Source organism: Nelusetta ayraudi, unplaced genomic scaffold (assembly GCF_046127955.1).
Source record: "Nelusetta ayraudi isolate G7.1 ecotype Tasmania unplaced genomic scaffold, CSIRO-AGI_Nayr_v1 ptg000034l, whole genome shotgun sequence".
Classification (NCBI taxonomy): Eukaryota; Metazoa; Chordata; class Actinopteri; order Tetraodontiformes; family Monacanthidae; genus Nelusetta; species Nelusetta ayraudi.
In genome coordinates this window covers 4,781,448-4,804,867 of record NW_027466084.1, presented here as the reverse complement: position 1 = coordinate 4,804,867, position 23,420 = coordinate 4,781,448, and the positions used below count along the sequence as shown (strand labels likewise).

General features: G+C 45.0%; 2 protein-coding genes across 2 annotated transcripts; both read right to left on the bottom strand.

Annotated features, from left to right (window-relative positions):
- Positions 1–7,189: 7,189 nt before the first annotated feature.
- Positions 7,190–11,040, bottom strand: LOC142892451 (leucine-rich repeat and coiled-coil domain-containing protein 1-like). Its single transcript, XM_076032633.1, has one exon. It carries the CDS (start codon positions 10,868–10,870, stop codon positions 7,439–7,441), a length of 3,432 nt encoding a protein of 1,143 aa, XP_075888748.1. The 5' UTR covers positions 10,871–11,040; the 3' UTR covers positions 7,190–7,438.
- LOC142892505 (uncharacterized) lies at positions 10,930–13,271 on the bottom strand. The gene is made up of 2 exons (XM_076032721.1): positions 11,336–13,271; positions 10,930–10,944 (listed from the first exon to the last, which is right to left on the bottom strand). Exons 1-2 carry the CDS (start codon positions 12,614–12,616, stop codon positions 10,930–10,932), a joined length of 1,296 nt encoding a protein of 431 aa, XP_075888836.1. The 5' UTR covers positions 12,617–13,271.
- Between the last annotated feature and the right edge of the window lie 10,149 nt (positions 13,272–23,420).

Genomic DNA, 23,420 nt, shown 5'->3' with positions numbered 1-23,420 from the left:
TTTTTAGACATTTAATTAAAATTTGGCACGAGGTCCACAAAAGCCTTGGACTGAAGATGAAATTGTCCCCTAAAACTCCTTTAAAACAGAATTATCTTATACCAATGACTCTTAACAATAAGATCCTAGACCAATGGCATCATAAAGGAATACAACATTTGGAGGACTGTTTCGATACTGGACTTTTCATGACATTTGAACATATGAAGGGGAAATATAACTTGTCCAAGCAAACTTTTTTCTGTTATCTCCAATTAAGATCCTTCCTGAGATCTAATTTAGGTTCGGAAATGACTCAGCCTGTTATGAATAATGTGGAAAAGCTTCTTCATGGGAGGAACACACAAAGATTCATCTCTAAGATGTACCACCTGCTGTTGAATGAGAGCCCAAAGTCAGGCTTACATAAGTCCAAGATGAAATGGGAGTCAGATCTGAACATTACAATTAACGAACAACTCTGGGAAGATCTTTGCCAAAATAGTTTGTTAAATATCATCAATGCCCGATATAGATTAATTAACTATAACATTTTACATCAATTATACCTCACCCCAGAAAAATTACATCCATTTAAATCTGATGTGTCAGATAGGTGCTTTAGATGTGACATTGAAGTGGGTTGCTTTTTACATTGTACTTGGTTGTGTATTAAAGTGAAACCTTTCTGGCATGATGTCTGCTCTACTTTAACCAAAATCATTGGAGTTGAAGTTCCAGTCAATCCTGAACTGTGCCTATTGGGAAACTTGGCAAATATTCGTGGCTCACTAGACAAAACGCAGCTCAAATTTATGGGAATTTCTCTAAGTGTAGCAAAGAAATGTATCATGATGTCTTGGAAATCTGACTTCCCCCCTTTTCATTGATAGATGGTTGCTTGAAATGAATAGTTGCATACCCCTGGAAAAAATCACATACTGCCTCAGAAATCAGTACAACACTTTTTTTAAAATATGGCAACCGTATCTGCACTATAATCATTTATCTGTTATACCAAGTGTCTAAATTGGTAATAATGTCATACACTGACCTGTTTGTATTTTATTTTATTTTATGTCATTTATTTTTTTTATTTTTTTTATTTTTATTTTTTTTTGGGGGGTGGAGTGACAGGTTTCTTGATTAGTTTGTGCCTATATACTGCTGGTATATTGACTCTTTTGTTTCTTTGTGTGATAAATGTAAAAACTGAAAATAAAATATTCCAAAAAAAAAAAAGAAAAAAAGAAATGGACTGGGATAAGCCAGCCATCTTCCCTGACGACGAGAGTGGTCGGCTGGTCAGGGACCAATATGTGTTAAATTATTTTAGTTAATGCAACATAAATTTAAGTTAAATATGTCCTGCATTGACAGAAAAGTTTGTTTTCTTTTAATCCAATTTAAATTAATAAAATATGTCCATACAAGTTTGCAAGGAGGCAACTGCATTTGTTAATTTGTCAATTTGTTGTATGGATTTGTTCTGCATTTATTTCAGTATACAGACATACGGGATGTATAGACATGTGTGTTCTATGAAATGCCTCGATAAAATGTTTTTCAACTTCAAAAATCACTCCGACTTCATTTTTTAAAAGGACATGACGGTTCACCTGCTTTCATGTTACTCGTGGTGTGTGTGCGCACCTAACCCCCAAATGCCACACCAGAGGGTCAAGAAAAGAGGATTTATTTCTGATAGTTAGCAACCGTAGGCTAACGCTCGTGTTTCGGGGACGAAAGGCGGGTCGATCCTCCGGGACGGCGGCGAAGCAGGCTGGTCGGGGAAGGAAGGCGGGTCGATCCTCCGGGACGGCGGCGAAGCAGGCTGGTCGGGGACGGAAGGCGGGTCGGATGTCCGGGGCGGAGATCGAGGGTTGTTTCCAGGACGTTCCAGGTCGGCAGGAGCAGGGCAGAGAAACAGGCTCGTGGTCGGAAACCGTGGCGAGGTCGGGTTACCGGGACAGGAACGCAGGACGGAGGTCAGGGGCAGAAACAGGTCGAGATCAGGCAGGCAGAACAGGAAACGCTGGAAGGTCATAACAGGGGTTAGCGGACAATCTGGCAAAGAGTGTGTGTGGGACCAGGGCTTTTATGCAGCAGTAATAGCAGAGGGAAAACAGGTATGTGAATCAGTGGAACGTGCCTCAGCTGCGCGCCAGCCAATGGCACACAGAACCCAGCAGGCACGACTGACAGGCATGTGACAGAACCCCCCACCCCCCTAGGGACGTCCCCTGACGTCCCAAAAAAAGGGTGGGTGGGTGGGAAGGAAACGCTCAGAATTCCTGGGATCCTGAGGAGTGTCTGTCGGCCTGCTCCGACGTCTCTTCCTCCCGACTTGTCCTCGGAGGCTCACAAGCTCTCCTAGGCCTGCCCATTGTGGGTTGATCCGGGTGTTTTTGATCGGTGAAAATCCTTGATCATCTGGGGATCCACAATAAAACGAGAAGGCACCCATGACCTCTCCTCTGGGCCATAACCCTCCCAATCCACCAGGTACTGCATTCCTCGATCCCTCTTCCTGGATTTGAGACGGCGTCGTACTGCGTACACTGGACCTCCCTCGACAAGCACTGGCGGAGGTGGGGGTGGACGGGGCGGGACCAACGGGCTCTCGTGGACAGGCTTGACCTTCGACACATGGAACGTGGTGCACTCTCATGGTCCTCGGGAGCTTCAACCTCAACGGACCCACAAATCTAGGTGCCAGCTTTCTTGACTCCACCCGGAGCGGGAGGTCCCGGATGGAGAGCCATACCTTCTGTCCTTCCAGGTATGTAGGTGCCGGGGTCCGACGGCGGTTGGCAGAGGTCGTATAACGGTCCACGGTCCGTAGGAGCGTTGTCCGGGCCTGTGCCCACGTCTGCCTACATCACCTAGCATAGGCCAAGGCAGAAGGACATGTGACCTCGGCACTAAGTGCCGGAAAAAGAGGAGGCTGATAGCCATACACACACTCGAACGGAGATAACCCTGTGGCAGAGCTGACCAACGAATTGTGCCCATACTCGATCCATACCAGCTGAGGGGACCAGGACGTAGGACTCCGGGACACCATGCACCTGAGAGCCACCTCCATCTCCTGATTCTTCCTTTTCGGTCTGCCCATTAGACTGTGGATGGAAACCAGAGGACAGGCCCCCACCGCCTTGCAGAAGTCCCTCCAAAAAACGGATGCGAACTGTTGTCCTTCTGTCCGAAACAACGTCCTCCGGCAGGCCGTGTAGACGGAAAACGTGCACGACCACCAACTCCGCAGTCTCCTTGGTTAGCCATCTTACTAAAACGGTCGACGATAGAAAGAATAACTGTTACCGTCTGATGCGGGCAGTCCTGTAACGAAATCCATGGAAATGTGTGACCAGGGGCAGCGTGGAATGGGCAACGGTTGTAGCAGCCCTGCTGGGGCTTGGTGCGAATTCTTGTGTTGGTTGCATCCCCCAAAAACGTTGTCTGAGTAGCCCCCCGGTTCTTTGGACACCAGGGTGGCAGGCCAGCCGTGAGGAGTGTCCCCACTCCAGGACCTCAGACCTCAGCGGATCGGGGACAAACAGCCTATTATCCGGGCAGGCGCTTGGAGGCCGCCCGGACTCTCTCCTCAATGTCCCAGGTCAGGGAGGCCACCAAACAAGCCGTCGGGAGAATGGTCTCCAACCTGTCTGTTGACTCCTCCCCCCTGGCGAACTGACGTGACAAGGCGTCGGGCTTGCCATTCCTAGAGCCGGGGCGGTAAGACAGAACAAAGTTAAAGCGAGTGAAGAACAATGCCCAATGCACAATGCGAGACTGGCGGGGATTCAGCCGTTTGGCGGAGCTAAGGTACTCAAGGTTCTTGTGGTCTGTCCAGACCAAAAACGGCTGCTTGGCTCCCTCCAGCCAGTGTCGCCATTCCTCCAACGGCAACTTCACATCTAGAAGCTCTCTGTTGCCGATGTCGTAGTTCTGTTCCGCAGGGGTGAGTCGACGGGAGAAAAAGGCGCAAGGATGGAGCTTCTGGTCTTTGGCGGCAGTCTGAGACAACACCGCCCCTACCCCAGTGTCAGAGGCATCCACTTCCACCACAAACTGGCGCTCAGGATCCGGGACCTGGAGGATGGGTGCTGAGGAAAACTTGGTTTTTAGCAGACGAAAAGTCTCCTCTGCCTCAGGAGACCATTCAAAAACCCTCTTCGCACTGGTCAATCTGGTGAGCTGAGCCACCAGCGTGCTGTAGTCTCTGATAAACTTCCTATAAAAGTTAGCAAACCTCAGGAAGCGTTGCAGCTGCTTCCTGTTCTCCGGAACCAGCCAGTCCATCACAGCTGTTACCTTGGCGGGGTCCATCTGGATGCTGTCCCGATCACAGCTGTTACCTTGGCGGGGTCCATCTGGATGCTGTCCCGATCACAGCTGTTACCTTGGCGGGGTCCATCTGGATGCTGTCCCGGGCAATGATAACCCAAAAAGGGCACAGACTCTGCGTGGAATTCGCATTTCTCTGCCTTGACAAACAATGAGTTCTCCAGGAGACGTCGCAGCACCGCCCTCACATGCTGCACGTGGTCCCGCTGATTCTTGGAAAAAATCTAAATATCATCCAGATAGACAAAAACGAAAATATTCAGCATGTCCCGGAGCACGTCGTTCACCAAAGCCTGAAATACCGCTGGAGCATTGGTGAGCCCGAAAGGCATCACCAAATACTCATAGTGCCCGGCCGGGGTATTGAAGGCAGTCTTCCACTCGTCCCCTTCCCGGATCCGGACCAGATGGTAGGCGTTCCGTAGGTCGAGTTTACTGAAGACAGTCGCCCCCTGTAGGAGTTCGAAGGCCGAGGAGATCAGGGGAAGAGGATATCGGTTCTTTACCGTAATGTCATTGAGGCCTCTGTAGTCGATGCATGGCCGGAGGGACCTGTCCTCCTTCGCCACGAAGAAGAATCCAGCTCCGGCCGGAGACGATGATGGCCAGATGGTTCCTGCAACAAGTAAGTTGTTGATGTACGTCTCCATGGCCTCACGCTCGGGTTCAGAAAGGGAATACAGACGGCCCTTGGGTGGCGCTGTTCCTGGCAACAGGTCTATGGCGCAGTCGTAAGGTCGGTGCGGAGGCAGAACAGTGGCCTTGGTCTTGCTGAACACCTGTGCCAAGTCGTGATACACTGCCGGGACCCCGGACAGATCAGGTTTCTCAGGGGTTGGAGAGGACTCCTGGAGAAAAGGAGAGGCATGACGCAGGCAGGAGGAGTGGCAGGCTCCCCCCCACTCCAACACGTTCCCCCCCCTCCAGTCAATATGTGGGTTATGACGCTGCAGCCAGGGAAAACCTAAGACCAACGGGATATCAGGATGATCAATGATATGGAACTGAATCACCTCATGGTGGTTACCTGACAGGAGCATGGGCACCGGGGCAGTCTGATGAGTGATGGTGCCCAGGGAGTGACCATCGAGAGCCGTAGCAGGGACCGGACTAGGCAGAGGCTCTTGAGGGAGACCTAGTTGACGGACCTGCTCACCACTGATAATGTTAGCATCCGCCCCTGAGTCCACCAGAGCTGCCAGTTCATGGGCGCCCCCTGGCAGGAGCAACCGACCCCGAAGAAAAAAACGTGCAGGGTGGGGAGACAAAGACATAGGACTCACCCGTATCTCCCCAGTTACGGGTGAGTCTTGTCTTTTACCGGACATGACGCCACGAAATATCCCTTTCCTCCGCAGTAGAGACACAGACTCCCCTGGCGGCGTCGTCTCCGCTCCTCAGGAGAGAGGGTTGTGTGTCCCAGCTGCATGGGTTCTGGCTCAGCTCCTCCAGACGTTGGGTGTGGTGGCCGCGCCACCTCCTGGCCGGCAGTGAGCAGAGCAAGAAGGAAAAGCAACACATGAAATGAACTTTGGTTCAATTTATTTAGAAATAGATACTTTATTAATTCCCCAGAGGGGACAATTTGTGTGTTCGGTTGCCAACATACATACAAGGTCATACAAAAACACAGAGTCATAAAACACAGAGTAAAAGTTATCAACGATGGTAATAATAATAATAACTAAAGTGCACAAATACAGCAAATCTCAAAGTGCACACTTGATCGGGTCATCAACCTTTTGCATGGCTGCAGTACAATCAATGCGCCAGCAGATGACCCCCACGTTCTTAATGAATGAGGCATCGAGTAATGAACCAATTTTCAACACAGTAGTCCAAAAGGGTTCAAAGCCTCATGAAGCCTCATTTGGACATCACTTGCCGCTGCTGCCGCTGGACGGTGAATCAGGAAGTGAGCGCGAGAGTTGCAATCACCTACCCCCCTTTATAGGTTCTAATCGCTAAGGAGCTACACCTGTGGGAAAGGAAACAGAATGTGCACAGGGTCAGACTGATTAGCAAGACGGAGGGGGAACATCACATGTAACATATAAATATATATATATATATATATATATATATATATATATATATATATATATATATATATATATATATATATATATATATATATATATATATATATATATATATATATAAATAAAAGCGCGACTATTTCCCTGTGAAATGTCGGGCTTTGCTCTTGGTGAATTGTTGAGTTTCAGTTCGACGCGCCCAAGCGTGCTTGTGATAAACAATAATTCTGGAGGATGCGGCGATCCACTGTTCAGATTGTTTATTTGTAATCCAAAAACAAAAAACAAAAAACAAAAACGGTCTTACCGCGACAGCGGACAATGCGGCACAGGTTGTTTGCAAACTCACAGATCGACAAAGTAATCCAACAATCGTCAAAAAATGAGAAATCCAAAGAGTGCTTGAAAAGCGGTCTAAAACTGTTTGGCTGCATTCAACTCAAGAGACCTGCCGGCCCCGTTAACCACCCTAATATAGTGCAGGTGCTGCAGTCACCTGCCTATGGTGATGTGGGGGCGTGGTCCTTAGCGCAACCAATACTAAGAAAATACTAAATAAATAAAACAATTACTTTTGTGTCCATAATTAACACATTAAGCCACAGTACCAATAAATCAGAAATAAGGAAAGAAAATAACTATTTTGGCTCCAACATTCCGGCCCCTAATTGGCATGCAGGAAACAAATGTCAATTATCAAAACAAAACAGAGGAGCCAAAGTTCTTTCACATCTTGTACAATATTATCGTCTTTTTTTTTCTTTTTTCTCTCTTTTTTTTCACAATATTGCAAACTTTTCAGTCTCTTTTGAAGATCTGCAACAGTTGATGAGTCCAAGATGTGTGCATATGTGTGAGTGAATCTTCAGGTGCTGCTTGTAGGTGTGTGTGGTGGGAAAGGGAAGTGTGTGTGCGTGAATTTGTGCGGGGACGGGTGTGAGTGTGTGTTTGGCATGTATATGCGTTAGTCTCTGTCTGATGCCTCCAGAAGAAGCACGAGTTTGGTGATAGGCCGGCAAAGAGTGCTGGTCTTGGTCCGAACTTGTACTTGTCTTACGGCTCCCTTGGAATCAGGCACGGGTTGAGTCACTTGGCCCATAAGCCATGATCCTCTTGGTGCCATTTCGTCCACAATTAAAACGATGTCTCCTTTTTTGAAGTTTCGTGTCTTCCTTGTCCATTTTTGTCTTTGTTGCAGTTCTGGCAGATATTCTTTTATCCATCTTCTTCGAACTACATCTGCCATGTACTGAACTTGACGCCACCTCCTTTTGCTGTAACAGTCGTCCAGTATTGTGCAACTTCGCTACTGCAGCCCTTTGTGCATCGGTTGCTTTATTCCTTTCTTCCAGCAACACAAGTTCCTTGGCTTCAAACTTCTCCTTCATGCGCTTCACCTGGCTCTCCAGTTGAGTCAAGAAGTCTGTCTTCTCCTGCCACTTCTTGATTGTCTCACCGTGAACTCTTTTGGCCTCTTCCAACTCGACATCCTTGTCCACCAGCTGCTGTTTGAGCTCCTCCTTGTGGAGGCTCAAGTGCTCCAACTGCTCTCTGGCTTCTGCCTGCTGAGCGCGGGCCACCTCCCGCTGCTGCTGGAACCTCTTCTGGGCCTGCGTTGCCTCTTCACGCATCCTCCGTAGCTGGTCGTCACGCTCCTGCAAGGCCTCTTTAAGTTTGCGGATGGATTCAGTCTGGTCATCGACTATTTTGGCTTTAATTTTGAGGGCATTGCCGTCCCTCTCACTCTGCTTCTTCCGACTCTCCAGCTCAGCACCCAACACCTCTATCCTGGCTTCCAAACGTCCTCGATCCTGAGCCAAGGACACTCCTTGATGAGCGAGTTCCTGGCCCCAGATCTTCCTCTCTGCCCTGAGGCCGTCTATCACAGACTTGTGGGCTGTGAGCTGAGACATCAGTTGTGCCTTCTCTTTCTTCAGCAGCTCCAGCTGCAGACTCGCACGTCTGTCCTGCTGCAATTCTTCTTCCAAGGAACGGAAGCGGCTCTTCAGATCTGTCACAGTGTCATTTTTGGCTTTGTTCAACTGAGAGATGCGGCTGTTCTGTTCTTTGACCATTGCTGTCAGCTGCTGCACCAGAGAGGAAGATTTCTTCTCCTTCTCCTGGAACTGAGTGAATGCCGCCTTGTGACCCACAAGCTCCTCGGTCATCTGGTCACAAACGTCTTTGACCTCAGAGAAGCGAGCAGCCTCAATGGTGAGCGCCATGCGGAACTCGTCCTCCAGGGCAGCGTACTGTTTCTTGCCCTCTGCCAGTTTCTCCTGCAGCTCAGACTCCCTTTGGCCGTGTTTCTGCTCCATGAATGCAACTTCTTTGGCAACTGCTTGGCGGAAATCTGACCCATCAGGCTGCAGCCGCAAGTCCAGTTGTTTCCTGTGCTCCTGTTCCCTGGAAACCAAGAGCTCGTGCAGCTTTTGAAGTTTGTCTTTCTGCTGGCGCACCGCTGCTCTCTGGATGTCCAGCTCTCTCCTCAGAACTGCTGCTTTGTTCCCCAGCTCCCGCTGTCGCTTCTCCTCCTCGGCTTGCTGTTGCGCCCTCAGTGACTCCCCCTGGGAGATGTTTTCCTCCAGCCTGTGCAATGCAGCCTTGTGTTGCTCTTCGCTGGTGCGGGCTTGCTCCACCTGGTGGGTGAGGGATCGACACCTCACCTCCAGCTCCTCAACACGATTTTTCAGTTCACAGCGCCCTGACCGCTCCCTCAGCAACAGTTCTTTCAATCTGTCGGTGGTGTGAAGGGCCAAACTCTGAAGATCTTTTTCTTCGCCGGCCTTGGTCTGCCAGCACTTGAGTTCGTCTGTGAGCTTCCTAACGGCCTGCTCTGCCTTCCAGCGTCGCTCTCTCTCCTGGTCACGCTCTTCCAAGATAGTCCTGTAGGTTTCTGCCTCATCTTTGGGTTTACTTGTCACGTCAACAGAGGCTCCAATGGCTCTTTGCAGGAACTTTCTCACTGGCTCGACTGCTTTCGCGCCGCGTGCAATGTTTACTTTTTTCCGGGTTCTCACTGTGGCCTCTGAACTCGTCTCGATGCGACACTGTGGATCACTGTCTGATTTCCTGCTTCTGATCTCCTTGGCAGGCCCCTTCTTCGTAAGGCTGTTGCGATGTCTGGGGATCCTGGACCGCCTCCGGTTTTCCTTCCCACTGTCACACTCGCTCTCTGACGTGTGATCCGTGTCCCTCTTGAAGATTTGTTGTGTCACGACAGCAGAGGAGCTACTGGTTGTTTTATCAGCAGGGGTCAACTTGATGAGCTGGTAAACTTGTTCCTCCAGTTTTTTGATGCGTTCTTCATTGACAGAGTCCACTGTTTCAGCTACACAACGATTGTTTGGAAATTGTGTGTCCTTTTTCTTTAATGGCAAAGCAATGCTGTAATGTCCATCTACCATTTTGATGGATGCAGAAACACTTTCCATGAACAATTTATCCTCCTGCGACATTTCAAGACGCTCTTCTTTCTCACGCTCCGGGAAGTCTTGCTTGATTTGCTGTCGTATCAAGTTCTCCAGCTTGACAACAGAGATCCTGTGAGCCATGACAACCCGTTTACCATTTTTGGAGACACTTGTTTTTCGAAAGGGACCATTTACAGTCCATCCTAAGGCTGTCTTAATGGCATAAGGTCCATTTTGCCTGCTGTTAATTACCTTCCAAGGTTCCAGTGCCATTGGAACGTTGCTGCCGATAAGCAAGCCGATATCAGAATTGATTGGATTGAGTTTTACCTCCTTTAGATATGGCCATTGCTTCAGATCCTCATGCGTGGGAATATTTTCCTTCTTAACAGGGATTTCATCTTGCATGTATGTAGTCGGAAGATCAAAGTAATCGTTACTGTCGACACTGCACATCTCTAGATCACATACAGATGCTGTCTTGACAACTTGAACTTGAACCATTGTTCGTAAAAGTATATCTGTGGTCCTTCCAGTGAGTTGAAGCTGCTGGAGAAGTGCCTTGCTGCAAAAACAATCAGTGCTGCCTGGATCTAAAAAGGCATATGTGGTGACTGTTTTGTTGTTTTTCTTGTTTCTTACCTTTACAGGCACTATAGCTAAGACCGGTTCCACTTCTCCAGTGTTGTTATCACTTGATCCAGTTTCTTTGTCAACTTCAACTAGACCACTTGTGATAGACTTTTCTTGGTCTTTATAAGTTTTGGCTCCTCCTTTATTGGTGATGTGCAAAACAGTAGGGTGCTTGAGAGAACAAACTTGACATGTCAGCCTTTGTGAGCATCCTTTGCTCATGTGCCCTGACTCCAAACATCCAAAGCACACTCCTTTCCTTTTCAAAAAATCCAGTTTTTCATTGTGAGCTTTCCTGTTAAATTGAGAGCAGGTATCAAGCGTATGAGCGCCACTGCAAAATAAACAAGGCTTTCCATTATCTTTAATAGATTGGACATGGGAAACACTGCCCCCTGCTGGTCTTGTCAATGGGGACACGCTGGTAACTAAACCACTCTTGCTCCTTCTCACCATGCTGCCTTTTGGCAGCTGTGGTACCTGGAAGTTTCCTTTTAAAATTGGTGCAACGTCTTTTAAGCTGCCGAATACTGGGTGGGATAAGACTTTAGCTTGATTATCCACAAAATTCACCAAATCTGCAAACCTGGCTCTTCTTCCACTCTGCTCTTGCAGGTCACAAGCTTTGAACCTCCATTTTTCTTTCAATTTATAAGGAAGCTTGGAAATGATGGCTTTCATATTCGTTGGATGATCCAGTTCCTCCAGATAATCCACCGTGTTCATTGCGTTGAGGCAGCTGTTTAAAAACAATGAGAAGCTCTTCAAAGATTCAGCATCCTCCACTTTTATAGATGGCCAACAGATTGCCTTATCCAGGTAAGCTGTGGCAATTGTGTAGTCATCTCCAAAATGTTTTTTCAGCAGTCTTTTTGCCTCCAGATATCCTCTGTCTGCTGGCATATACTGGCAGCTGCGCACAAGCTCCTGTGGCTGGCCGGCTGTAAACTGCTCCAAAAAGTGAAGTCTGTCCCTGCTGTTGTCCGTTCTCTTCTCAATTCCATATTCAAACGCTCTGATGAAAAACAGATAGTCCAATGGTTCGCCTTTGAAAACTGGTATGGAAAGTGAAGGTAATGATGACATATTGTGCTGCTTTACCAGAGCTTCTGTAATTTTGTTTTGCTTTTCCATTATTTCCGCTAACTTGTCAACGCTGGTATGCTCTTGCCTTGGTGCAGAGTTGAACCTCTGCATGGTGGTTGATTTGTGGTCATGCTGCTGAGCGCTCACGTGAGTTTGCATGCTTTGTTTCACTGTGTGCGGCAGGTCATAACCTTTGACAGAGGTTTCTCTAGTTTTTGGTCTCACCACTTGTGGATGTTGTACCTTTTCAGTGGAAACTTCCTCGTGTGGATTTTGAGCAGCGCCCTTTCTGTAGTACGAGCTCATTCCATCAGATTGAAGAGATTTTTTGGAGCTGTCTCTGGCTTGCATAGACTCCAACACACTGATTTTTGCATTTGCTGCGGCGAGTTCAGTTTCCAGCTCCAATTGTTCCTGTCTCCTCTTCAATAGCTCCTGTTGCGCTTCAAGCTCGTGTTTTTTATCCAAGGCCGCAACTCTCTCCATGATGGCTGCTCTTTTGGCACGAATACGAATATGCGATGATGTTCCGGATGAACCTGACCATGACGTAGCCTTTGATTTTGGGGCATTAGAAACGCTGTCATCTGGTCCAATGTCATCACAGTTTACATCACCTGGTTGCTTGTCGTTATCCACCATAGTGAATGAAGTCATCTGCTGTCCATCTCCAATACTTGACTGTTTGACTTCACACAACCATAGTTGCACATCCTGTCCAAAAGCACTCAATTCAGCAATCTTATATTTAAGCCACTGCACTTGTTTAGCATATTCATTGTCAGGTAGCAAACCTTCAAGTGAATTCTGACATGCATTTGCTTCGTCACAAAGTCTGTTCAGTTCATGCAAATGGCCTTTTACTTTATTAGCATTTTCATTTGATTGCATGAGCTCTTTCATTATTTCCATTGTTTTTTTTGCCTGTTTGCACTTCAAGTTTCTTGTTTTTTGGGTGTTGAATAAAAACATCTCCCAACCCTTGGCAGTTAGTTTGATAACCCTTTTTTCCTTTACAGGGCCCGTCACATTTTCCATTGCGACATTTTGCTTTTCAGCATCACCATCTTGTCGCTGAACAACAGGATCAATGTTAGACGTGACGTTTTCATCCATTGCTTATATTCAACTTTGGCGTTACATTTACAGACTTCAATCCTTCGGATGTGCGAGTGCGACATTCCCAATGAATGACGCTTCATTGAGTGGGCGTGACAGATTAATGTTCATTGACGCTGCGTGCGTTCCATTTGTTTGCACAACAGCGTTCGAACGATCGTCATGCGCCAGTTTTAGACAATAAAAGCGCGACTATTTCCCTGTGAAATGTCGGGCTTTGCTCTTGGTGAATTGTTGAGTTTCAGTTCGACGCGCCCAAGCGTGCTTGTGATAAACAATAATTCTGGAGGATGCGGCGATCCACTGTTCAGATTGTTTATTTGTAATCCAAAAACAAAAAACAAAAAACAAAAACGGTCTTACCGCGACAGCGGACAATGCGGCACAGGTTGTTTGCAAACTCACAGATCGACAAAGTAATCCAACAATCGTCAAAAAATGAGAAATCCAAAGAGTGCTTGAAAAGCGGTCTAAAACTGTTTGGCTGCATTCAACTCAAGAGACCTGCCGGCCCCGTTAACCACCCTAATATAGTGCAGGTGCTGCAGTCACCTGCCTATGGTGATGTGGGGGCGTGGTCCTTAGCGCAACCAATACTAAGAAAATACTAAATAAATAAAACAATTACTTTTGTGTCCATAATTAACACATTAAGCCACAGTACCAATAAATCAGAAATAAGGAAAGAAAATAACTATTTTGGCTCCAACAATAAATACTGCAAAGAATCTACTCAAAATCATTGTGTAACCACAGTACTCAACTGGCTTTATGTGACACACCTTTTATTTTTTTTCTATTTTAACTCTTTTTTTCTATTTTTAATGAATTTTTATATCTTAATATTAGCATTTCAGCTCAATGGCTTCCAGGTCAGCTCAATAGCTTCCAGGTCATGTGACCCATGAACTCAAAATAAGGTTGAAATCATATTACTTCATTGGCTTTATGAGACACACCTTTTGGTTTTATATTTTAAGTGTTTTTTTCTCTTTTTTATGATTATTTTATTGAAAATATTAGCATTTTAGCTCAATAGCTTCCAGGTCATGTGACCCAATCACTCAAAATCTGCGTAGATTCATAGTCCTCAACTGGCTTCAGGAGACACACCTTTTGATTTTAACTTTTAACTTTTAATTTATATTTTTGTTTATTTTTTTAAAGAATTTTTTATCTAAATATTAGCATTTTAGCTCAATGGCTTCAAGGTCATTTGACCCAATGACTCAAAATCAATGTAAAATCATAGTCCTCAACTGGCTGAATGGGACACACCTTTTGATTTCTATTTTAAGTATTTCCCTATTTTCTCTGAATTTTTTCGCTAATTTTTATCTTTTCCTATTTTTTAATGTTTTTTTTTAAATTTATTTATATATTTTTTTTAAATCAGAAAAGCACTCTGATTCTGATTAAATATCCAACTATCTATCTATCTACCTACCTATCTATCTATCTATCTATCTGTCTGTCTGTCTGTTTATCTGTCTATGGGGGCGGGGAGAGTGAAAACGGTTCACGCTTTCGCTGTCCTCTTTCTCGGCGTGTTTACTGTAAAGTCTGCAATACGTGTGCACTCTAAATGGGTGGCTGGAGCCCTTGATCAGCAGAAGAGGTTTCCCCCCACCGCGAGCGTCTGTCGATTGTCGGCGCAGTTGGTGGTGCAGCAGCGGTCTGTCGAATATCCAACTTCAAACTATCTTCTCTGCGGTTCTTTATCTTCGTTATTTGTTATGTCTGGTTATTTTCTTTTTTTTTCTTTTCTTTTTTTTTTTTTTTTATTATAAATCGATCCATTTTGCACGTCACGCTGTCTACCTGAGCTGTCACGACACTGCGTCCAAGTGAGTTGGTGTTGCAAACAATGCCGTAAATGTGCTACGTTGCCAGGTTCGACAGTTATCCAACAATAGCAATCGAGGTGAACGGAGAAACACAGTGCGGATGATTGCGTTTTTGTAGTGTAGCGTCCATTGAGTATTTATGTAGCATATTTTTAAAACGTATTGGCTGTGTTATATTTCGGCATTAACTACCATGCGAGCCACCAATTAAAGCTCGACGAGCCGCGCAATGAGTAACCGTGCTCTAGAAAGTCTGCAACCTCTTGGTTTAAATGAGGATTTTGACATGAGTGTTGTACTATAAATAAATCACAATAGATTACTTTTGCCTAGTGCTTTATGATGTCTTCTGACTGATTTCTGCATTGTAGTGCATTTGATATGTTGTTTATTGTTTTGTGTATATTTTGTAAATATTCCTTTTTTGGGTTTCTTGTCTCAGTAAACACTTGTGCCTTTGGGCTTTTGTAGTTCTTATTTTTAGGACTACAACGCGCACAAGTATTGGCTGAAATGTTTGACACAGGCGTGCCACATCAACTAATCAAGTGATGACACTCTTTGGTCAATGCTCAATGACCGAAGGCGATCCTTGAGCCTGGAAACGTACTCAGGAATGCTTGTCTTTCCCTGGTGTGACCAGATGCTCTTTAAGGACCTTTAAAGGACCCCGGACCTCATGGCCGAATACTAGCTCAGCGGGACTAAAACCTAATGACTCTTGTACAGCCTCACGAGCAGCAAATAAAACAAATGGGACACCATCATCCCAATCCTTTTGAGACTCATGGCAGTGCTTGCACAACATAGATTTCATGGTCTGGTGAAATCGTTCAAGTGCGCCTTGGCTTTCAGGATGGTAAGGACTAGATGTTATATGCTTTATGCGTAAAGTTTTAAGTACCTGGGCAAACATCTTGGATTTGAAGTTGGTGCCTTGATCCGATTGAACGACTTTTGGCAGACCAAACACTGTGAAGAACTTTACCAAAGCCTTGGAGACAACTGGAGCTGTTATTTTCCGCAGTGGGATGGCTTCTGGGAACCTGGTGGAAGCACACATCATTGTTAGAAGGAACTGCTTTCCAGCCTTAGTCTTTGGTAGTGGCCCCACACAATCAACAATGACCTTTTCAAATGGCTGTCCCATTACTGGAATAGGACAAAGAGGTGCAGGGGGAATAATTTGGTTCGGTTTTCCAGTAATCTGACACAGATGACATGTGCGACAATAAAAGACTCTGTTGTGTGTTTTTGTCACCCCCAAGTGTCCTGACCATGGGTGGTCATGAGCTAAGGACAGCACCTGCAAACGATAGGCCATAGGCACGACTACCTGGTAAGTTGCACCCCAGTTTGCATCCTCCTCTGAAGGATCATTAACCCAGCGACATCATTATAAACATACGCGGCTTTCTTCATCTTGGTCTCTGCTTCCTCCTGGCCGAGAACAGAAGAATGACATTTTGAAAGTGTGCCATCACCTTGCTGTGCTGCAATTAATTCCTCTCGGGTGGCTGGCAGGTTCATAACCTCTGAACTGGTAGAGGTTGATGCAGCATCAGAAGGTTTGGCTTTTACCCGACTTTCAGACTCAGCTACCACAGCATCAGGATCCTGCTCAATAACCATGAAAGAGTCAGACAGGTCAACACCATATTTCTTTGACTGGGCTCGGGTTACCACACAAGCAGGAAAGATATCACATTTCTGGGCTGTCAGATTCTAGGGTCAGATTGGGCTTGTCTAGTACCTCAGGGGCTGTCACAACTTTGTCTCCTGCTATGTCACTGCCAAGAATGAAATCAACACCTTTAATGGGCAAGGCAGGAAGAACAGCCACTTTAAATAACCCGCTGACCAGGGAAGACTGAAGATGAATGTTGTGCAGAGGAGCAAGTACGAAGCCCATTTCAACACCCCGAACAACCGCACTTGAGCGACATGAAGATTCGGAAGTTAAAGGCAAGATGCCCTTTAACTGTGTGGCCTGTGCAACCTGCTGCCCCCCTTCATCATCCCAAACCGAGGAAGAACTTGGCCCAACTACAGAAAATACCCCTGGAGAAACCCCAGCCATAGGCTGAACGGAGTCAATAGTGTCTGTAAGGATCCCCAAATCCATTAGCTTCTCCAGGACTTTATTTTTGATCTCCTTCTTAAGACCATACTTTTGCACAGTAATATCAATGTGAGCTGCAATACACAGCAAATCATCCTTGCGACAAGAGTCAAGTTTTTCAAAACTGGGGTCATCAATGAAATTCTGCAAATCAAAGCTCATGCTTACTCTCAATGCCACAACCACATCAACTCATCTGGGAAAAGGGATCCCGGACGAGCCCCCAATTGTGTTACGTCCACCTGGTGAACCCAGTTGGTGGACAAACACGAGACAATCAGAAAATCAAACGAGTCTCAATGAAAGTGAACAAAGGATTTATTGTGATAAATGAACACAAGGTGGTGGAGGACGGGGCAGGGTGACTTTGCCTAAATAAATGAAATCAATATAACAAAAGTGGGCCTGCCTGGCTGAACTCTAAAGAAAAACAAACAAACAAGATGCCTCACTGGCTTGTCTAAAAAAAGGTCTCTAAAAACGTACAAGTGTGGCACAACCAATAAACCTAGTGGGATAACAACAAATCAACTACGTGCGTGCAAAGTGTATAGGGTACCCCAACTTAGCTACTCCCTCAAACCTCCCACCACGAATCAGACAAATAAAAATCATGTGTCTGAGCAAACAAATCAAACACCAGGCGCAAGAGAGCTTGAAAGCCGCAGACCTCCTCCATTTTATAAGGTAGCCTCCGTCTTGATAGGCCAGCTGGAGAGTCAGGAGGCCAATAGGAGGTGTGGCCTGCTGCCGCAGGCAAGTACCTGAAAGAAAAGGAAAAACACAAAGGGGAGGGGGGAGGGAAGACACAAAAACGCACGCTATCTGCTTGACACGTAACACTTGGCAAATATGCATTTGCTGATATCATTCCATCTTCCTTTATGTTTTTTGTTTTTCAAAATAAACGCCTTCTACTTTCATAAACAACATATCTCAGTTCAACACAAAGGACTTTACTACTTTACATACTACTATCAGAATAACCTTTATTTTTTACATAAAAACATTATTCAATCAAAAACATAAAACCTTGGTCTGTCTTGACAAAATTCGAGTTGTCTTCCCTTTTGTATGTATTTTAAAAGAAATAATGATATCTCTCTTTTTTACATTTTAAACTCAGTTAAATTAAAGTTAACAACAAAATCAGCTTGTACTAACCTCAGTCTGTACCACACAAGTACACAACTGTAGTCAAAACTTTAAGAGATATTACATCACAACCAACATGTAAACACATTTAAATCTGTTCAATTAGGTGACTTCACATTTCTTGAAGATTTCTTTCGTCTCAGGAGAGCTCCATCTTCTGTCTGAATGGTGTATGACCTTGATTGAACTTCACTGAGAACTCACTTCCTGTGTCCATGTGTTTGTTTTGTCTTTAAATCTTACTCGGTCCCCAGGATGCAGTTCAGGTAGGTTCTTTGTTCCTCTGTCATAATAGAACTTCAGCTTTGCTTTTTGCTGCTCCTTGAACGTCTTCACCTTCTTTCCCTTCTTTGTTTTCAGTAGGTCATCCTGGATGGGCAGGTTTGATCTCAGGCGTCGTCCCATAAGAAGCTGAGCTGGCTACACGCCACACTCAAGTGGCGTTGTGCAGTATACAAGCAGGCTCTGGTAGAAGGCAATTTCAGTGTCCCGTGCCTTGCCCATCAGTCTTTTCACAGTTTGGACCAACTTTTCCACTAGCCCGTTAGACTGTGAGTAGTGAGAGCTTGATGTTGTGTGAACAAAGTCCCATGCTGCGGCAAACTGTCTTCACTCAGCACACCGTGTCTTGCGAATATGGCTTTCATGGATGTAATCACAGTCTCTTCGGTCGAAGTGTGCAATCTACAGACTTCTGGATACAGGGAATAGTAGTCTGTGACCACAATGTAGTCCTTTCCTCCAGAAACAAAGAGGTCAGCACCCACCTTCTGATAAGGTCGGTCTGGCACAGGGTGTGGCTTAAGTGGCTCTGCAGGATCGATTGCTTGATATGCCAAACATGTTGAGCAGTTTGACACCTCATTTGTCACATCCTGGTTCAGAGCCGGCCCAAGGCATAAGCGAAGTCAGCGACGGCTTAGGGCCCCAAGGCCACTAGGGGGCCTCCAAGAGCAATCAAAAAAAAATAAATCAAAATTATTACATACATACAGTCCGTGTGTAAAGACATGTCAGGCCGTCAATAGGATGTAAACAACACTGCCAGAGCTGCATTGAACTCATTGGAGGTGTGTGAATGATCAACAATCAGTATTGGCTGAAATAGAGGACCCCAAAATCTAATTTTGCTTATGGCCCCATGGAGGCTTGGGCCGGCCCTGTCCTGGTTAATCTGTGGCCAATACATCACCTCACGTGCTCTCTTTTTGCATTTTTCAATGCCAAGATGCCCTGCATGTATCTTCTTGAGCATGTCTCCTCATAGACTCTTTGGAATGACTATTTTGCTTCCCTTGTAGATGATGCCTTCCACCACTGACAGCTCTGCTCTGCAGTTCCAGTACTCTTGAATAACAGGTGTGTATTCTTACTTACAGTTGTGCCATCCATCTTTAATAGTTTTGCACAGCATTTCTAACGAGTCATCTTTGCTTGTCTCTATTCTTATGAGCTCCATTTTTCCATCTGCAACAGGCAGTGCGCTCGTGATCATGTTCACATATGCTGTTACGTTATTGTCCATTTTGGTGTTTGCTGGCTCTTTTGGGTTAACAGCTCTGGATAAAGTGTTGGCTATGTACATTAGCTTACCAGGGGTGTACATCACGTTGAGTGTGTAGCATTGCAGCCGTATCATCATTCTTTGGATTCTCAGTGGACGGTCATTGAGTGGCTTCTGGAACAATGCAATTAATGGTTTATGGTCAGTCTCAACACTGATTGCTTGCCCTGACACAAACTGGTGGAATCTTTCACAGGCACATGTTATGCTGAGCAGTTCTTTTTCAATTTGTGCATATCTTGTCTCTGCGTCCGCCAAGCATCTGCAACAGGCAATAGGCAACTGGTTGCCAGTCACCATACTCCTGCATAAGAACAGCTCCAAGCCCACTCTGTGAAGCATCTGATGATCTTAATAGGTCTCACCGGGTCATAAAACTTTAGAACTGGCTCTTCTATGAGCAGTTTCTTCAGGTCGCTCCACGATTTCTCATGTTCATGTTCTTTTCAGTCAGTTGTCTCAGTGGGGCCATCTTTTCAGAGAGATTGGGTATGAATTTTCACATGTAATTGATCATGCTATTAAACCTCTGTACATCCTTCTTGCATTGTGGCCTTGGCATATTTTCAATTGCTGACACTTTTCTGGGATCCGGTCTGATGCCTTCACTGCTCAGGATGTCACCCACAATTGTCAGTTCCTTTACTCCAAGCTGGCATTTGTCTTTATTTAGCTTCAGATTTGCTTCTCTGGCTGCCTCAAGAACATTTTGCAGTCTCATGTCGTGTTCAGTTTTTGCGCTTCCCCACACAATGATGTCATCCATTGATGTGTCTACTCCTTCCAGGTGCTCATAAATCACTTGTATTGTCTTGTGATACACCCCTGGTGCTGAAGCAATGCCGGAATCTGTCTGCCAAATAGACTGTTGAATGTGCATAGTTTTGAACTTGCATCGCCCAGCTTTAACTGCCAAAATCCTGATGATGCATCCACTTTGCTAAAGTATTTCACATTTGCAAACTGTGACATTATTTCTTCTCTTGTGGGGAGTTTGAAATGTTCTCTCTGTATAGCTCTATTTAGATCTCTAGGATCCATACATACTCTTGGCTGTCCATTCTTCTCAACAATAACAAGAGAACTCACACATTCTGTTGGTTCATCGATCTTTTCAATTACCTCCAGGTTCTCCATGCGTTCCAGCTCATCTTTGAGTGGCTTTCGAAGAGCGAATGGTACTTTGTGGCATGGATGAATGACTGGTGGCACACTGTTATTCACTTGATGGTGTTTTATCCTGAAAGGCAGCCAAGACCCTGGAACAGATCACTGTATTATTTAATCAAACCATCATAGTCCATGTCATCATCAGTTTCTACAACAAGCACTCTTTTGACCAAGTCCAGTCTCTCACAGGCATATATATATACCTAATATGTGCGGCACATTCTTTGGCACCACAGTGAATGTTAGTGTATGTTCTTTGTTCTTGTGTGTCACTTCAACCATGCATTTTCCTTTCACAGGTATTTCTTAATATCCACTTACTTTTACTTTGGTTTGGTCTATTTTGGGTCTGGGTCTGATTCTCTTGAACTCTGCTTCTGATATGAATTTGCTTGGGCACCAGTATCCAGTTTAACCTCCATGTGCGTGTCATTCACTTTGAGTGTCATCAACCATTCCTTTTTTCCCATTTCGTTTTCTGTCACAGCATCTACCTGTAATTCCTCAGTGTCATCTTCATCCGCTGTATGGACTTTGTTTTGTTGTATGATTTCTGCAGCACCGATCATAATGGTTATTTTTGTTCGAGTAGTTGAACGTTTTGCCATATGCCGGACATTTTTTAGGAGGATGCTGCGTGCCACATCGACCACAAGCTTTTTCTTTACTGTCTCTGTTAACTGGTAACTTTGATTGCAGTTTAATCTCAGAGGCAGCACTCTTTTTATTGACTCTGTTCTTTTTCACAGCACCTACCTGTCACTGAACAGTTCTTTTGATTGCATTTTTACAGTCTCAGCCGCTCTGCAGTTTCAATGCTTTTTCCAGGTCGAGATTTTCCTCTCCAGCCTCTCTCTTATACCATTATCAGGAATCCCGCACACAAGTCTGTCTTTCACCCACTGGTGTGTGAATGGGTGAATGAGAGGCCTTTGTAAAGGGCTTTGGGGTACTCTGAAGGTTCTGGAAAAGCGCTACATAAGTGCAGTCCATTTACCATTTACCATTTTATTAAAGAGTCTGTCAGTCCTCCATATTCACACGTCTTACTTCTGTTCCGTAGTTCTGTTGCATACAGATCAATTGTCTCTCCTGTCTTCTGTACACGTGAAGAATCTGTGCCTCTCAAACGTCACATTTCTCTTAGGAATGCAGTAAGCTTCAAAATTCTCCATTATCTTATTTAGCTTCATTCCGTCTCCATCAGAAAACGTGAAATTAATATAAACTTCTAGTGCGCCTTCACCCACTACGTGCAAAAACACTGCTGATTGCTTTTTGTCATTTGCACCGTCAAGTCCACTTGCCGATATGTCCAAAGCAAAGCGTTGCTTGAATCTCCTCCAATTTTCAGCCACATTCCCATGTTGTCGTCGCTCGTCCCCTTTCTCTCATGTCGAGTTAGCAACACAAAGTTCACTGCTGAGCTGATGTGTCGGTACTGTCAGCTGGGTGGCTAACCTCGGTAGCTTGCTTCGGCAGCTCATCCTAGTTTAAATTTAAGTCCGTTACCTCTCTTCAAGACCATCTTCACCATGTATTGTTTTGGTTGTGGGTTCTCGAGAACGACGCTGTTACTTGAGGAAGAAGATGCTTTATATAGGACTTAACTTTATCACGTGTACAGACAGGGGAAATCTAAACATGTCTCACCTCTGCAGTTAATCTAATCACGGACACCGAACGCCCCCTACTGTCCGGAGGTATAATCGGCATTCAGCTGAATCATTAACACTTGGCAAATATGCATTTGCTGATATCATTACAGCATGCGTCAGGTGTTCTTCTTCCTCTGCCTTCAGGGAGTAAACTTGCAGCGACTCACCAGGCCGGTCATAGGTACTACATCGTCTTCAGTTGTCTCCAGCGTCTCCGTGTAAACAGGATTTTTTTTGGAAGATGGCTTTGTGTAAAAGCGTTTTGTTTTTTTTAAAGAGTGTTTTCATAAATGTGTGGTTTCAAAGAATCCGTCCCCATGTAAACGGCCCCTTAGAGAAAAGTTAATATGTATGAACATCTGATATTAACGCATACTCATTGCTGTGTCATAACGACGGTCTTGCTTGAATACGCAGATCTGCAAGCACACGCGTCCCAATTGTGACACTGTACATTGGCGTTTGAATTATTTTTTTCTGTTTATAATAGTATTAATATCTTGGAATTATTATGATACAATTATTTTAATAGTTAATTTACGACATCAAGAGGGGGCACAAAAATCAGCCAATTGAGGAGATGTAGGAAGAATACAAGAATACATATATAAATATATATTGCATTCCAAAAAATCTTTGCATGTATAAAAAGGTTTGCGTTCACATATCAAAAAAATACATATATTGCACATATGTATATATATACATATATCATAACAATCTTACATATTCCAAATATTTTTTTTTTCTGGCTTTTCACATAAGGGAACTGAAGAGGACATATGTCAACCCTCTTATTCCCATGGACTTATCTGGTATTTCCTGTCTGCACTCTGGGGGTTGATGCTGTAAATTGTCAGCAATGGCCTTTAAACCTTTATGGTTGTGCAGTCTCACATTTATCCATTTTCATCAGAAAAAAAAACTTACTGTTCATGCAAAAAAACATTTCTGACTGACTAAGAGAACTGTCTGGTTGCCAATCACTAATCTGTGAAATTGAAGGGCAGGGCTGAGTGGAGTCCGCATGACCTCACCAATAGAAAATCTGCCCAAACCCATGTGACCCACTTTAGAAAGACAGAGAGTGTGAGTTTCAACTGGACCTTAGTTCAGTGATTTACATTAATAGAACACAGAAACGGTTTCAGTATGTGAACAATGTGCTGTGTCAATGAACCATCTCCTGGCATCCCAGCTGTATGTCTCTGCAGTGGTCTGAGGGTCGCGTCTGTTAAAAATAACCTCCCCACCCCTTTTCTCTCTTTCTGTCATTCCCCTCTCT

Coding starts and splice junctions, on each gene's coding strand:
- LOC142892451 (XM_076032633.1), bottom strand. CDS start 10,870: ATGGTGAGAAGGAGCAAGAGTGGTTTAGTTACCAGCGTGTCCCCATTG.
- LOC142892505 (XM_076032721.1), bottom strand. CDS start 12,616: ATGGATGAAAACGTCACGTCTAACATTGATCCTGTTGTTCAGCGACAA.